This window comes from Salmo salar, chromosome ssa09, assembly GCF_905237065.1.
Source record: "Salmo salar chromosome ssa09, Ssal_v3.1, whole genome shotgun sequence".
NCBI classification, from domain to species: Eukaryota; Metazoa; Chordata; class Actinopteri; order Salmoniformes; family Salmonidae; genus Salmo; species Salmo salar.
Genome location: NC_059450.1, coordinates 121287034 through 121304490, shown reverse-complemented (window position 1 = coordinate 121304490; position 17457 = coordinate 121287034). Strand labels below are relative to the sequence as shown.

Here is a 17457-nt window from a genome sequence, read left to right as displayed (position 1 = left end):
TTCTGTATAAGCACTTTGTGACATCTGCTGATGTAAAAAGAGCTTTATAAATACGTTTGAATGATACAGTCCATAATAATAGATTTGAGTGGCTGGTTGGCTGGCTGGCATGCAGGCCACAGTGGTGGATGGACATCTCAGTAGAATATTGTAATGATTTCTCTGTGAGGGGGAGATGTGGCATAATCCTGCAGCACATGTGAAGACAGAGCAGAGCCCCTAGGATCCTGTCTTCGTGTGTCTGGAATCTGCCCCCCTGCATCTCTCCACCCCCTCTCTCTCCCCCTCTCTCTGGTCAAAGAGGGGGTGGGGGCTCTCACCACAGCATGCGTTGTGCCTGGTCATCACAGAAGATTCTGCGCAAATTTGGGCAGAGAGGAGGGAATGGAGCCTTGCTGCTGCCACACCCGACCTTCCTCCTCTCCTCCATAGCCACGGCACTGTGAGAGTTTGTAGTGTTTCCATGTGAACAGAGCACTGAAGAGAAATTGACGTGTGTAAGCATTATCACTCTGTTTCACACATCCTCATTGGCAGCAACATGCCGGTGTCTCTGCCAGAACAGGGAATTGGCATAGGTAATTTACACTGACGCTTGGCTTATTTATTGATCTTTACCAACAGCACTGACTGAGTGGGATTTAAGCAGGAAAATATCCTCTTTAATATAAAAGCTATTCAACAGGGCCACCGCCCCAGTGTATGGAGGGAATTAAAAAAGAGAGAAAAGCAGAAGAATGGGAATTGTCTGTTGACAGATTGGATGTATTCAGTCATTCACACTAGGAGACGTGTATAGGGTGGGGTTGTAGCTCTCGCCAGTGCAAGGCTGCATGCCTGTCGCCTGTGGAGGAGAGAGGGGGAGGGAGAAGAGGGGGATAGGTTCATCACAGAGAGAGAAGGAGGGGGTGTCGGCGTGAACAGAGGGAGGGGAAGGGAAGGAGGGGTTTTAAAGGGTGGGCTTGTAGTCATTGTTAGCCAGCAAGTCAGAGAGAGGCGCGACCAGGCAGACAGTGAGTGTGTGTGCAAATTGTGATGAGTAAAAGCATTAGGCGACTCAGCTGTTGGTACAGCCAGTGAGCGTGTGCAAGAGCGCGAGAGCGAGGGAGTGAGAGAGAAGTGTAAGGCAAAAAGGAAAGAAAGAAGGGAAAAGAGAAAGGATATTACAAGTATGCTGTGCTGCATAAGAAGAACAAAACCGGTAACTGCTTTCTTTACAGATTCTCTCATTCATAGCTGTCATTTTCAAAAATGTGGCTAAATTGTTCAACTTTTGGACTAATTACTTCAGGTACTGATCTGAGGATATGCTTGTTTAATTTTTTTGTCTTCTTGGCTCACTGGGACTTCAGTGATGTCTCAGATGCAAAACGGACACGCCTTGTTAATGTAATTATGTTTGAATGAGTGTAGCCACAATGCTGCCAGACCTCACACTGTAATAGCAGTAATATGAGCCTGTAACATGATGCTGTGCTCTTTTATACTATTATCGATCCACTACTTTAAACACTGGAAGATGTATTGATAGACACTTGATGCACCTGTTTGCTGCCTTCTGTGATTTCCTTGACTGCTATGTACTGTAATAAGGGGATACATGAAGACTGAGGATACCACCTCAATTGAGCACAATACTGTCTTATTACCTTAAGGCTGCTTTTAGTTGATGCACTAATTGCCACAACAACAAAAAAATCCTATTTTGGTGTTATCTCTAAGAAACAGGAGGATAGAGAGGCATGTTGGCTGAGGAAAAAGGGTGGGGTAAGGATCCACTGACTAAGACTCAACTCCTCTGGCCACAGTGTCTCCAGGGAATAAATAAGGACCTTAAAGGGATTAGCACGGTTCTGGGGTTAAAAGTGTATAGTGTCAATTAGGTCTACACATGTTTATGGGTGCATAGTTGTGAAAAAAAACAACAGATGAATACATAGAAGAGAACTTCTTTCTCAGAAAAGGAAGGTGTTGTGAATCTACAACACCTTGGAGGTGTACAGTATGAGATTGTACCTTGATGTAAGTAGCTCTCAGAAGGTATTTTTCATTAGCACAGAGCTATCTATCTGCAGAAGCTATCTAGAGTGTTCGGGATTTTATCGGCTTCTTAAAGCACTGGATTCCATCAACACCTGATTGCTGCTTAAATGTCAGCATGTATGAGTCATTTTAGCTCAGCCAGGCTGCACATTGCACTGAAGTGGGTGAGGCATCCCTCTCTCTCTCTCTCTCTCTCTCTCTCTCTCTCTCTCTCTCTCTCTCTCTCTCTCTCTCTCTCTCTCTCTCTCTCTCTCTCTCTCTCTCTCTCTCTCTCTCTCTCTCACAGCTTTAATACTGCATTAAGCCCTATCTCCACACAATGCTGCTATCTGAATCGTACACTACACTCGCCACAGGGAAAACCACCTCCCATGCAGCATCCAGCCCTTTCTCTGCTTTCTGCTTTTGAGGACTGGATAATGAATGAATGAAATCTCTGGGATTTAGACAGATGAACAGAAAGCATATAAATGGTGCAACAAGAGAGATTGCTCTCAACTGGCTTTTTCAACGGGCGCCACCAGCCCTCACTGTCAGAGCAGCCGTGATTGTGGAGCCTTTGTTCAAGGGAGAGAGAGCAGACTAATTTAATTAAATGAGGGTGGCTATTATGATTGAGTATTATCTGGTTGCAAACATCACTCTTGGGGCCATCGAAAACATGTACAACACTCATCAATTCACCGTCCTGGGAATAAGGCGTGCGTCGGAGAGGCATGGGGCTGTGCGGATAGGTGAATGTATTCTCATCCACCTGAACCCCCCCCCCCTCTCCTGCAGGAGGAGAGAGAGGAGAGGAGACAGCTGGATGAAAGGGTGTGGTGCTGTGTGAGTGGGTAGTAGCAGCTCAGGGAGAATGGGGGAGATTCAGCTGCAGACTGCAACCCTGCCTGTCTGCCTGCCTGCCTCCTCTGTAGTCTTTCTCATCCCCATCCACTAGAAAACCAGACATATAACATGCTGGGATTTATAGAAGGATATACATTTACTCGACATACTGCGACAGACAATATATTTCTTGGCAGACTTTCATTTTTTTTTTACCCTCTCCCTGTCTGGTTTCAGTGTTGGTGTGTAAGAGCCAAGCTATATTTTGAATACATCAACTGGCTCAATTGAAACACACATACAGATGTTAGTGTTGATTTACTGAGTTAAGAGCAATATAAGCCTACCTCATTTGCATGTCAACATACTTCTGTCCTTGCATCAGCACTCTGCATTCACCGATGTGGAGGAGCTAGGGAGCGTCTGCATGAGTGAATAAGAACAAAAAGAGGATACATACCGACTGTGTGCATTTGTGCAAGCAGCGGTCTCATTCCCCTCCTGTGGCAAAGTCTCTAATGGTTTCCAAACTGAGACAGCGGTCTGACGTGGGGGGATGGTGGCTGGCTACCGTTTGAAAGATCCATCCATAAACCCACCGTGGGGTGTGGTTCACACAGGGTTGCCGACCCAAGGACAGTGGCTGGGGCCCGAGATGTACACATTTGTCTTTCAGATACTGTAGCCTGACTTTTATTGGTAGTGTATCATATACAGGCAGTCGGCTATCTAAAAGGGCAAATGCAACTAGTGTTCCTGGGAGACAGTTTTGAGATATGCTCGTTTTATGAATGGAAAGATCACACACTGAGTGACATAATAGAATCAGACTGTTGTTTAAATACGGTTGTCTGAAGCTGCCTCAGGAGTCTGGCTTTCAATAGACATATCAATGCTTTTTAACATCAATTCTTTTGAGATCTTCAATGATTGAGGTTTAAAAGGGATATAGGCTTGTCTCCCCAGACATCTGGTTGGAAGACATTTCCTGAAGTCAGATTATATAATTTAGATATTACATTTACATTACATTTAAGTCATTTAGCAGACGCTCTTATCCAGAGCGACTTACAAAATGGTGCATTCACCTTATGATATCCAGTGGAACAACCACTTTACAATAGTGCATCTAAATCTTTTAAGGGGGGGGGCTTAGAAGGATTACTTTATCCTATCCTAGGTATTCCTTAAAGAGGTGGGGTTTCAGGTGTCTCCGGAAGGTGGTGATTGACTCCGCTGTCCTGGCGTCGTGAGGGAGCTTGTTCCACCATTGGGGTGCCAGAGCAGCGAACAGTTTTGACTGGGCTGAGCGGGAACTGTGCTTCCTCAGAGGTAGGGGGGCCAGCAGGCCAGTGGTGGATGAACGCAGTGCCCTTGTTTGGGTGTAGGGCCTGATCAGAGCCTGAAGGTATGGAGGTGCCGTTCCCTTCACAGCTCCGTAGGCAATCACCATGGTCTTGTAGCGGATGCGAGCTTCAACTGGAAGCCAGTGGAGAGAGCGGAGGAGCATACACATATATATATATATATATATATACACACACACACACACATATATATATACATACATACATATATATACACACACACACACACATATATATATGTCTCTCAAAAGGATGTTCTACATTGCTGTAGGTACATTGGTCAACAACAGACATAAATTTGCAAATATATCGCCTTGGACATCCTACCATTCATATTACTTGTCTGAATCACGAGTTTGGGAGGCCACCTTCATAACATGGCAGGTAGACTTTACTGTTTTGTGGGTTGAACGGACAATATACTGTAAATAGGCTACAATTGATTGTGGTAAAATTGTTGTAAAATCAATGTAATGAGTTCTATGCTCTTATAACATCCGGCTTCCCTGTGGCTCAGTTGGTAGACCATGGTGTGTGCAACGCCAGGGTTGTGGGTTTGATTCCCATGGGGGGCCAATACAAAAGAAGAAAAAAAAATGCATGAAATGTATGCGTTCACTACTGTAAGTCGCTCTGGATAAGAGCGTCTGCTAAATGACTAAAATGTAAAATGTTATTCAAAAAACTATAGGTGGTCTCAATACATTTAACCCACTGAACAAACAAAAACTCATTTAAAATCCCCAAATGGACAATGAAATAAAGTATCTTCCCATTAATATCAAAATTATGTCATCTCTCATATTCCCAAAACAGTTTACAATTACAGTTTATTAGATGCTCTTATCCAGAGCAACTTACAGTAGTGAATGCATACATTTTTCACACTTGCCCCCTGTGGGAATTGAACCTACAACCCTGGTGTTGCAAGCGCCAACTGAGCCACATGGGACCCTAAAAACATTTTTGGTAGATGCTCTTTTCCAGAAGCAATTAGGGTCAAGTGCCTTGCTCAAGGGCACATCGGCAGATTGTTCACCCAGTCAGCTCAGTGATTCAAACCAGCTACCTTTTAGTTACTGGCCCAACGCTCTTAACCGCTAGGTTACCTGCTGCCCTTCTCAATCCCCATAAGTCATTTTTATGACTCACAACTCCAGTAAGTCATTCTGTTTGAGTAAGTGCTTAGGCCAAAATTTGGCAATTGTGAGCACCTATGAGATCATTCATATTAAACGTACCATTACGGCTGTGAGGGTGTGCCAGACACTAACAGTCTATCACATCTCACTACTCCATTAGCTATACAAGCTCTTCAGTTCACTCAATTATTAAAAATTAATACAGTTTCATGGCTTTAAAAACGTTATATATTTATTGGTAGCAGGTGATTAAAACATCTTCTCCTCCTGAACGTGACACACACACACACACACACACACACACACACACACACACACACACACACACACACACACACACACACACACACACACACACACACACACACACACACACACACACACACACACACACACACACACACACACACACACACACAGACCCTGAACAAACACCCTGACCGGTAGAACCGCCAGCCCCTCCCTGCTACCCTGATTAGTAACCTGATTTATGGTTTCCGATTGGCTGCTTTCCCAAGGGGTCAGGTGCAATGTCAATCATGGTGACATATAGTCTTTCATAGCCTAAACCAGTAGTTTTCAACCTTTTTCGGGTTACTGTATCACCCCTAATGTGCATTTTACCAGTAGACCTATGGTCTCATGAGTCTTCTCAAGTACCCCCAGTGGATAGATGAGTTACATGTAGCACTCTGGTTGTCAAGGTAACGTTTGATCGTTCACAGGAGTATGGCGGTGCATCTTGACGACGTAGCAACCAAAGATGGATCCACAAAGCAGCCTCCAGGAATCTAGTAACTAAACAACGATGTACGCCATTTTGAATATCACAGTAATAATAACATAATTGATGTTATTATGACTATGATAGTTAAAGTGGCATTCAACATAATGATAGTAACTGATGGCAGTATCTAAAAACATAGCAAAACAAATACTAACTGGAAATGAGATGAATCATCAAAACCTGATCCACATGCAGCACTTTTTGGTTTATTATACAACGAGAACAAAAATGTATTTGTAACAAGAAGCAAGAACCCCTCGTGAAAACATCCCATTGGGTAACATCATGAAAAACAAAGCATGTAACGCTACATCATGGATTTAGAATCACAGTCTCTTTGATTTGGTTTAGGCCACACTGCCTGTTATGTTTGCGTTACATTAGTTCACTCTATTATTTTCAGATTAACATAATTTGTCTGCGTGAGATAAATGCATAATTCAAATCAATACGATCTGTTTATTTATTTATTCATTTTGAATGTAATGATCATTTTTTTCCTTTGTCAATTTCAACATCATTGTTTTTCCTTATTTTCACTTCATTTCTTTTTCATTAGATTTATAAGAATCATAACACAGCCCTCTATTTGATGGACCACTCCAACTATGGATCCAGATACTGTATAAAAGGTAACATCTTGGCGCTCTCTACAGGCTCCAACACCTATCCCACTCCTATTCCTCATCTTTTCCTAAACTCTGCTCCAGTCATAACCACCAACTTCTTACAACCCCGCTCAGATTTACATCCCACTCTCACCGCCTGCTCGGACTGTACCTTCTTCTACCTTGAACCATCCACCTTTATTCTACCTTCATTTCCCTTAATTCTAGATATAACCTAGTGTCTATTGTGGGTGGTGGGTATGTTGGTGGGATGTGTTGTTGGAGATGCCTTTTGGAAGTGTTCTTATTCAGAACCATTGGGATTGTATGTGAATGACATCCAATGGCGTTCACCACGGTGGAATGCTATCTGTTCATCTGCCACGATAAGAGAAGCTATTGGTTGGACGTTGATAGAAAAGGGCTATACAATAGTTACTGTCACTCACTACTTGGCAGGCCCGTTGAGTATGGGTCTCTGATATACTTCATTGGAGACCTTTCGCATTCAGCCATAAGGATGGGATGCAACAGCTTTCTAAGAGTTTAGTAGGTCACCGGAAGGGTACTTGTTTGGTTCTTTGAAGAGGCAATTGAAATGATTGTTAGTTAGATGACAATAATATTGTTTCATTTTAGGGCAGACACAAAATGTCAATAGTCAAGAAGTGATATGCTCATCACTTCTTGACATCCTGTCTCTTTCCCAAGGTTGAGAAGAATGAAGAGGCTGACCAGGAAATCAAGCAGGATGAGAAGAAACCAGAGGACAAAGCCCACAAGGCGGCCACCAAAATCCAGGCCAGCTTTCGTGGACACATACTCCGGAAAAAAATGAAAGATGGAGAGGAGGATGAGGAGGCCAGTCCAGCTGTCCCAGAGGAGGCGGCGAAGGAGGCGGCAGACGGAGAGGAGGAGAAGAAGGAAGACGTCCCCCCTGCGACTGAGCAGGCTGCCGAGGAAAAAGACCCCACTGATGTTAAAGAGGAGGAGACGAGCCAAGCCAAAAGCCCCATCTCAGAAAAGCCAGCAAACTCTCCTGCCCCTGTCGCCACCTCTCCCGTAGCCGCGGCCACCTCACCTGTGGCAGCAGCAGCCTCTCCCACTGCAGCGCCTTCAGAGCCTCCCAAAGAGGAAGCCAAAGCAGAGCCCAGCAACACCAAGGAGAAGCCCAAAGAGGTGGACAGCAGTGAAGCTCCGGTTTCTGCCCAAAACCCCTCCACTGATTGTGCTGAAAAGAGCATGGAGGGTGGTGCTGCACAGGAGGAGTCCAAACAAGCCGACGTGCCTGCTGCTACTGTCAGTGAGACGGCTGATAAGGAAGAGCCTCACCAAACACAAGACAAAAAAGGTAGGCCTTATTGTAACCCAGCCTCTGAGATGCCCATCCATGTAGATTAGCTTAGAAATAGGCTACAAACACAACACAAACCAAATAGGCTACACAATAGCTCGAATAATACATTTATCATTAATAATACAATTGTCTGTGAGCCAAATGTACAAAATGACATCATGTCAAGATGTTACTCATAATCTCTTTACATGATCTTTGATTGGTTATATTAGCTTAAACTGAACAGTATGACAGAAAAGGGGAAAGGCTCAGTAGGTTATCTTGTTCCAGTCCAGGAACTCCCAGACCGTATGATGTAGCCTACCTAATGGAATATGTGCAGAATCCTCTACAGGAGGATCAATGTGTGCGTCCTGAATGGCACCCTATTCCCTACGTAGTAAACTGCTTTTGACCGGAGCCCTATGGGCCCTGGTCAAAAGTAGTGCACTTTATAGGGTACATGCTGCCATTTGGGACATAATCTTAAGACAGGGCTGGGAGAAACTAGGTCATAGAGGCTACACTGCCTGCAAGTTGTCATAGTTACACATACTGGTGTGACCTGGGATATCTGGCCATGGTTTTTAGACTTACCGAATGATAAATTACTTAAACTGGTGAATGATAAATTACTTAAACTGGTCAATTAAGACTGAAACCAGCAGACCGTGAAGACAAGCAAGACCTGGAATGGCTAACCATCATATGAAGCACTAGACAAATGTAGGTCATAAAGACCAATGTAAAGGACATAAATGAAATTCAATATTTTAGTGAAGTTCAGGTGGTCCTTTGTGCTTCAGCAAAAACAAAGGAAAGGAGGGGTGCTCAACAATAATGAGAAAAACAAAATATTTTAGTATTCAATATGTAGCAGTGGAGGTGTTTATATTATCTGTCCGGTATATTCAGGGTCTATACACAATGAAACAAGACCTTTTGCAGAAATATTATTGATGGAGACTTTAATGAAGAGTTAATGAATGATTGAATCAATTTTATTGATCCCCAGAGAGAGATATTGGGATAAATAATACATTAGCTCATCTTCTAGGATGGGTTGAAATGTCTATATTTTCACAGTGATTGCATGGTTACCACTCCCTTACCTGAAACCTGCCCATTGATTGCCCGTAGAATACTAAGTGCTGTGTGAGTCATCTATCATGAGTCACATACACAAGTCTAGCTCCACCTCTGATTCCCAGAGGATGACCAGCAAAGATGATGTCATGCTGATGATTAAAGTCAATGCAGTCAGGATGACATCACTACCTCCATGAAATGAGGACAATAGCTTTGATTGGAAACAACTTTTAAAGGTCTTACAACTCAGAGTGAAAATACTCATATTGAAAATAAATCTTAAACCTGTGAGACCCAATGTTGCAATAATATTTTTCCTAAATTGCATCCTATACAGGTCCTAAACAAAACAATTATGCCAAACACAACACAGTGCATCTCTTAGTAGTATTTTTTGTGTGTTGGTATGATTATTGTGGCATCAGTAGCCTCTGAAACATTATAAACTGTCCACTCGTCTGAGACCACACTGGTCACCTACACCAGCAGTATGTTGTAGCCATCCATGCAAGTACATGACTTAATATATTTCCTGTCTTCTCTAAGATGTAGTGATTATGTATAAAAAATATAGGGAGAACATTTTGGTAGTGCTGCAAAAATTCTACATTAGGCTTGAATGGTTGCCAAAACACTGATTCCCTTCCAAGATCTATCTGCAAATAACAAGGACAACCAAATACTTCAAGAGTAACTTTGATGTCCCTTCTACACATCAAAAGAATATATATATTAAAATAATACTGCCATTGATGACCATTCATGTTATGGTAAAGAAGTAAGATAAGTAACCTCTCCAAAATAACCCAGAAAGGACAACCAAATGTGTTATCCATACTGTACATAGAAACCCCCCAAAATAGTTGATCCTGTTTTTGATAGTTAAATACAAGAATTTGAATTGGTCAAGTCGATCAATTTCCTATTTCAAACAAAATAGGACTTAATTTCAAATGTATATACCATTAAACAATATTATCCATCACATGTAAATGTTTTTGATCCATTTGGATGTGATTTTAATATAATTTCAGTTTTTGCTTCCATTGAAGCCCAATGTTGCACTTTTGCAATATTTCCCCAAAACATTTCTACAAACTTCAAATTCCAAAAACAGATTATTTTCATAATCCGATGCCTATTACAAGTATTTCTGAAGGGTAAAAAAAGATATTGGCCAGCTGTACTAAAAACAGAGTGGATTTCTTTAGATTTAGTTTTGGACTTGGGATTCCCATCTAGCAGGTTCTGAGAGGAAGGAACAGCCAAATAAGTATTTTTGTAAGCATGTTAAGTAGTAAGTGAAGTATAACAATGTGACAGCCACAGGCATATACAGAGCTCTTTATAATGGGTCTCTGTAGAGCGGGGCCTCTGTAGCCTCTTGATTACTGTATTTCACACAGTCCACTGAGAATAAACAGGTCTACACCTCACCGCTTACATTACGTACTGATCAATAATGTTTTCTCACACAAAATTCAAAAATATTCTCTCTCTCTCTCATCCGCCGCTCCCTCTTCCTTCTTTCAGATGCTGCCGAAGATTCCCAACCAGCTGAGGCCCCAGCAGAGGCAGACCAGGAGTCCAAGGAGGACCAAGAGAAAGTTTAACATAGAGAAAAAAAATACTATGATTACAAATGAATTTAAAGGGTGACTCTTCTCCTTCTGAATGTGAAGACAGTCCATTTTTATTTGTTTGTCATTTTTTTGTGTGGCAATGATTTTCTTATGTTGGGGGAGTTTCCAACATGCGTTTTTTGGTTCAAGCATATAAGTGCTATGATTTGGGTATGTTCCGTATCTTACATGATTGAATCGATGGTTGGATGTATCCAAGTTTTGAACTGAGTTTCAAAACCCTACAAAGCTGGACAGGACAGTTTCATATTCTGCTTGAGTTGATCAAGCTTGGTTTACGTTCTTTGAGTCGTCAGTACTTCCCCTTCCTCACTTATACAACTAACAGGTCTGAGGGGATTTTGACGACTTTACAGAAAACGATGAATACTATGACATAAATGTTGTTGGCCCCACAACTAAAATCCCCCTTACAAACTACATGATTAGCATGAACCATCTAACAAGTTGCATGGGAACTCTTCCACTAAGAGGAACTTTTCACAGTCACAATACAAAAAAAATGTGGCTTCTTTTTGATGTCCTTGGTGTTGTTATGACAGTTTGATATAAATTGGAATTACTCTTGCACTGATGTTAAAAAGAAAATCAAACAAACAAAACTAAAAACCTTTTCCTATGTTCCAGTGAGTGCAATGTCCAGTTTGAAGGAGGAGTTAAATTGTGAAAAAATAAAAAAATGGTTTCAATGTCTGTTTTCAAAATAAAGCAATGTGCCAATTACCATCATAAGTTGTGGAATATATTTCACCTGCCAAACAAAATATTTGCTAATGAAGGCTAATGATAAGCCACTTTCACATAAACCCTGAATTAGAGTATAACAGCAGTATTATTAATGAGATCTAGAGACATCTAGTGGAGTGTAATAGCACCTGCAGCTTAGAGCTTGGGTCTCGATTCAATCTGTATTGCTGAAGTACCGCACTATAGTGCGATTGAAATTTCTAGGTCATTTCCAATTGAGTCGACCAATGCAGTGTTTACTGTGAAAGCAGTCCGCTAACTCGGGAACACTGGCTTTAAATTTCTATTACACTGTATGGCAGCTCTTCTGTACTATATATTGAATTGAATCCCTGGTATGAAACATTACCCAGCAATTAGCTGATTAGTAACAAATACTATACTGTTGGGTCTCGATTATATCCTTATTGCAGAGTTTCAGCGCTATAGCTGAAATTTAAAGGTCATTTCCGATTGAGCCGACATATGGAGCGTTCACAGTGAATGCAGTCCCCGCTAATGCAGGAACATTGCCTTTAAATGTCAATCAAACTACAATGCAGATTTTCAGCACTATGGTTTGAATCAAGCCCAATTGACTTGATAGTAAAAACATGCTGGTGGTAAGCTCTGTTTTTTTTTTTACTAGATAGGTTATAGATACACCCATTCTTCCATTCTCCCAGTATTTGACACAAACACTTCCAGCTGGTCAGGTCTGTGTTGGAGGATCAGCTAGGGTTTCATAATCACCAGATAGATTTCTCATGAAGGCTGGACTGGTGCATGTGCTTTCCAGGGTTGGGGTCAATTCCACAAATTCAATTCTAATTCAATTCTCTCTCCCTGTAAATTCCCATTTCATTTCATTCAAATTCCCAGTCAGTCTTTGAATTCAGAGATAATTCAATTCCTCTAAATTCCAATGTTAGGTCAATTCCGATAATTCAATTCCCAATTCAATATTATCCCCAACAACTCAACAAATTCCAATTCGAATTCCATTCCATCAGGCTGATTATATCACTGTTCAGACAGCCTAGCTATACTGGAATACAGGTTGAAATGATTAAAAACAAATCATTAACTAGTAAATATACGATTTCAATTCAACTCCAAAGATTAAATGTTTTTACAATAAGAATTTAATTCAACGTAAATTCTCCACTTCATGAGTGAATTCAAGAATTTAATTTCAAATTTGGCTGCAACCCTATCACTACACTTTAAAAGCTACTTTGCCACTTAGGGTCAATGTAACGCCCCCACCCCCTCCGCCTGAGTCGTCTTTCCCTTGAGTCTTTATCTCAAATGGGGCCTCGAGGTTTAAAGGTTAGATAAAAACGCTACAAGGTTCATAGAAAATGAATTGACTCCGTCCATTCATCAGTGTCCACATATAACGTCCCTTTCCTTCTATAAAGGCTATCATTTCCATGAGACAATGCAAATGACTGGGATCACACTGTTCAGATCGCTTTGTCAGTGTCATTTCCAATGTCCAGAGTTAACTGGCTAGAAGGTGTCATAGAAACCCCTCTCCTTTTCCAAAAGAGATTTATAGTTTTTCAAGCACTCCAGAAATGTATAGTATTGGACACAAATCTCCCAATGAGAATTAACAATACGTATATTATTTTATTTGCATGTTACATGGTGATAAACACAATTGTACCAGGAAGATACTGTGTTTCAAGCGTTCTCCAAAAAGATTACTCATCGACATCTCAATCCACATTCAAATACAGAACACTGAATTCAAACAAATGTATTTTGTGTTGAACATTTTTCTTGTATACCTTTACACACCATTTTAAGAAATCAATCGCAAAAAAACGTTACCATAAATCAAAGGAAATAGAAAAACGGGACATTGCTGTGTAATGATTGTATAATTGTCTAGGAATTCCATTCTTGTGACAAAGGGAAGTACAAATGTGACATTCCTCTGTGTCCTACAGTGGGTAATTATCAACAAAGTGAATTTAGGGATAGACTCAGCTTAAATATATTCTAAAAACATTTTATATACAGGTGAGATAAATCATAAGATGGTGGGTTACACATGTAACCATAGCTTGGTGGGATGGATAGACATGTGGCCAACGTACATGACTGGTGATTCATGCCGCATGTATCTCTTTCAATGGCTTAAAACAAGCCAAAGTAACTCAACAGGGTGTGCACACACACACACAAGCCCATTTTATACAGCGATGGGATGCAATGTTCATTATTAGTAAGAATCTAGGTAGACACATCAGTCCCAAGGTCTTAGTCACAAGGGATCAGGGGCTGTATATACTGGCCGGGTACAGTGCAGTCAGGTGAGATCCCTCCTCTTGGGAAAGACTTCAGCTAAACGTCTGATGGCTCATTGGCTGAGGAGACTGTCAATCAGTGCAAGACCGGCCCACTGCTTTCCCCAGTGCTTTAGCTTTCCCAGGTAGACAGGTACAGTACCATACTATAGTCCACATGCCTTTCCATTCAGACATGTAAAAACACTTCCCATCAAATTATAATACATACCCCTTTATTGAAGTGAACAGACAGATTATTCATTTCTTAATCAGATTATTTTGTTAATAAACTATCGTCCAGAGGCAGGATGTACAGTAGGCCTAGCGTTCATTGTTTTATGAGTAATTGAAAATACAGAGATGACACACAGATAGATTCTCAGTATAGCACTTAGGCTAACATACAGCAAGTCTGTTTTTTTTTTTACAAAGAACTCAGACTGCTTAGATGGACAACTACCTTACAGTCATGGTTCCAAAGCAGTATGAATTCAGTGGAGGTTTTTAACGATGATGAGATTTCAGAGAGCATTACTTACATTACAGGTTGCTTTTGTGAACACACTGACTTGACAAATAGCAGTAGACAATGTCATCAAGAGACCTATCTGTTTTGTTGGCCTTTGTTGTAATTTTGGCATTCCGCTCACGGTCACTCTCCATGAGCTTTCATTATAGAAACCAAATACATCTATGTACCCTACTCAAAGCCAAAAAAAAAATACAATTTCGTTTGAAAGGTACAATAAATGTACGAACTTGACCTTATTAAACCCTTTTAAAAACATTGATCTCTAGTGGTCTTTATTTGCATGGTGCAAAGGGCTGCTGCCATGGAACACTACAAGTTAATTATCAACAAATTACAGACCTATTTAGAAACATTGACATATTAAATTTGTCTTTATATATAAGGACATTGGATTCAAGTATATACACCATTGTTGGAAATGATTTAAAATAAATCCATAAATTATGAATTTCCATATGTCATTATGAAAACACACATACAGAAAAGAAACGCACATCATTCATGTCTATCCAAATTCCAGCAGTATAACTGTGGTAGCTCAAAATTAAATGGAGAACGATGACAAGATAAAAGCTAATATGGCAGGCCATTTCTGAAGCTAAATACAGTTTGCCCTAGAGAAACTGAACAGCATATAGTTGACTTGTAATCATACAAACAACATACGCTGCAACAATAATTACTATTTTTCTTGTTACAGTGGTGGAACAAGTTATTTTTATCATATAGAGAAATACTTTTTTTTTTATTATATACAGTAACGCATCAATATTACCTAGGTTTTGTTTGAAGAAGGTCCTGAAAGTAGGTCTTCTTTTTCGACATAAAGAATGAATACACATTTCAAGCGTTTCTATGAGGGTTTGCAAAGAGTAGTTCACCAAAGCATACCTCATGCTAGTCCACAGTTATTGAGCATCCTCATCCTTTGATGCATCCAAAAATGAGGCAGTTAATTTAGAGGCAACTAGCCATGTATCTAATGTAGCTGAGGCTATTTGCACCCGGTTAGGATCACTTTACTATTGAAATGAAGTATACCAAATATAACATTGCATGTTCTACTGTTTTTCTGTAATGTTGACTGGAGTGTGTTGGCTTTGACATAATGTGTATTATAAACAGTTTAAAATCTATTGTTTTGTTTTATATTTTTTAAATTTCGATTTTTGGACAGACATTGGCATATTATTTAAGCAATAAGGCACGAGGGGGTGTGGTATATGGCCGTTACACAACGGCTAAGGGCTGTTCTTACGCGCCGTTCTTAAGCGGAGTGCCTGGATACAGCCCTTAGCCGTGATATATTGGCCATATACCACAAACCCCCGAGGTGCCTTATTGCTATTATAAACTGGTTACCAACGTAATTAGAGAAGTAAAAATACATGTTTTGTCATACCCATGGTATACGGGCTGATATACCACGGCTGTCAGCCAATCAGGATTCAGGGCTCGAATCACCCAGTTCATAATGTCTGATAATGCACTGGTTAAAATGCCCTTTTCGTTTAACAATACAGTAAAATGCCATTAGGAAAGGAACAGTAACTTGAATGTCTCAGTGCTTCTCGCAGATATCCATGATTGTTGTACTTGACCTGAAATCCCTGCCATTTGGAGGTTTAGACTTACGTATTCATTTGGACAAAATACAATGATCCACACCCCAACCGAAACAAGAGTAATGACAGCGGAAAAGCAAGACTTCAGCATGTTAAAATGGCAATAAATGTTTCTTAGAAAAAGCAGTGTTTGTTCCATTGTCTCCTTTTCATATTTTTTTGTTACTAAAACTTAATAAGCCCATTCTATCTTCTTATTATCTAGTTTGGTGCATCGGAGCACGTCAGGATTTTTGTTACATTACGCAAACAGTCTCAATGTAATAACTGGGTAGGTAATAACAATGGTAGGTTGGTGGTGTTATTAACACTTGAAGAGAAGGCAGGTGATGGAGGCCAGGAGGAGCCACAGTGACTGGGATAGGCAGGCGGAGCCGTTTTTGTCTCGGCCCGTACCAGGTCCTGGAGAGAGAGGGAGGGAGGGAGGGAGGTTAAAGACTAACATATTAGTTTTGTTGATGTTTAATTTAATATATGTTACTTCTATGTGATGTAATAATGTGTAAATGTATAAACTGTTATGCCTGACAGGTCCCTGTCTGAGAATCGGTACTGTTGCTATGACACTACAGGAATTCATTTGTGTGCAGTGAGTGACATCTGGTGGTCAGACCATGTAACACACCATTTTCTAGGCCACATCTAAATGGAATGGGCCTAGAATTTGTAACATTGTCTAATATGTCTAATTTCAGAGACATTTAACTAAGAGATTTTGGGGGACTGCATATTATTCCAAAGTCACTTACTATAGAGGAAGAGACTAGCATTTTGGATCCCAAGTTTGTTGGTTGCAACACATGTGTAGTTGCCATAGTCCTCCTCTGTAACGTTGGAGATCATCAGTACAGTTGTGGTCCCTACGATCTGGATGCTGATTCCCTGGGCGTTGGATAGCCTGGACAAAACGCCACATCATGTTAGGAATTATGACACACTATGCATAAAACTCGGGACATCTGATTTGTCTACCACTTTTGTCTTTAGAATACATACAGTAAGTAGAATCAAAGAATTAACAAAGGTTCACACAGTTCCTCTCATATATTTACATACAAATAATGAATTATGATAACATTGGTTTGCCTTATCATAGAGTCTATTGACATTGAGTAGACACAACAATACACTCTTTCCTTGACATAGACTGACCAGGTGAAAGCTATGACCCCTTGTTGATGTCACCTGTTAAATCCACTTCAATCAGTGTAGATGAAGGGGAGGAGACAGGTTAAAGAAGGATTTTTAAGCCTTGAGACAATTGAGACATGGATTGTGTGCAAGTGCCTTTCAAAGGGTGAATGGGCAAGACAAAAGATTTAAATGCCTTTGAACGGGGTATGGTAGTAGGGGCCATGCGTACCAGTTTGTGTCAAGAACTACAACGCTGCTGGGCTTTTTACGCTCAACAGTTTCCCGTGTGTATCA

At 40.7% G+C, this 17457-nt stretch overlaps 2 protein-coding genes across 4 annotated transcripts in view; one reads left to right on the top strand and one right to left on the bottom strand.

The window, feature by feature from the left end:
- Positions 1-997: 997 nt before the first annotated feature.
- Positions 998-11566, top strand: neum (Neuromodulin). The gene is given in 3 exon segments (NM_001139802.1): positions 998-1201; positions 7487-8126; positions 10734-11566. Coding segments are annotated over 3 exon segments (750 nt in total). The 5' UTR covers positions 998-1171; the 3' UTR covers positions 10814-11566.
- Positions 11567-13181: 1615 nt separating this feature from the next.
- The window catches only part of LOC106612642 (limbic system-associated membrane protein), a 1101661-nt gene continuing 1097385 nt past the window's right edge, over positions 13182-17457 (bottom strand). For all 3 annotated transcript variants that reach the window (XM_014213996.2, XM_014213995.2, XM_014213994.2), the window contains 2 exons: positions 16779-16927; positions 13182-16431 (listed from right to left, as the gene is read on the bottom strand). In XM_014213996.2, coding sequence (XP_014069471.1) covers positions 16334-16431; positions 16779-16927 — 247 coding nt within the window. In that variant the 3' untranslated portion in view covers positions 13182-16333. The remainder of the gene's footprint in view (positions 16432-16778; positions 16928-17457) is intronic.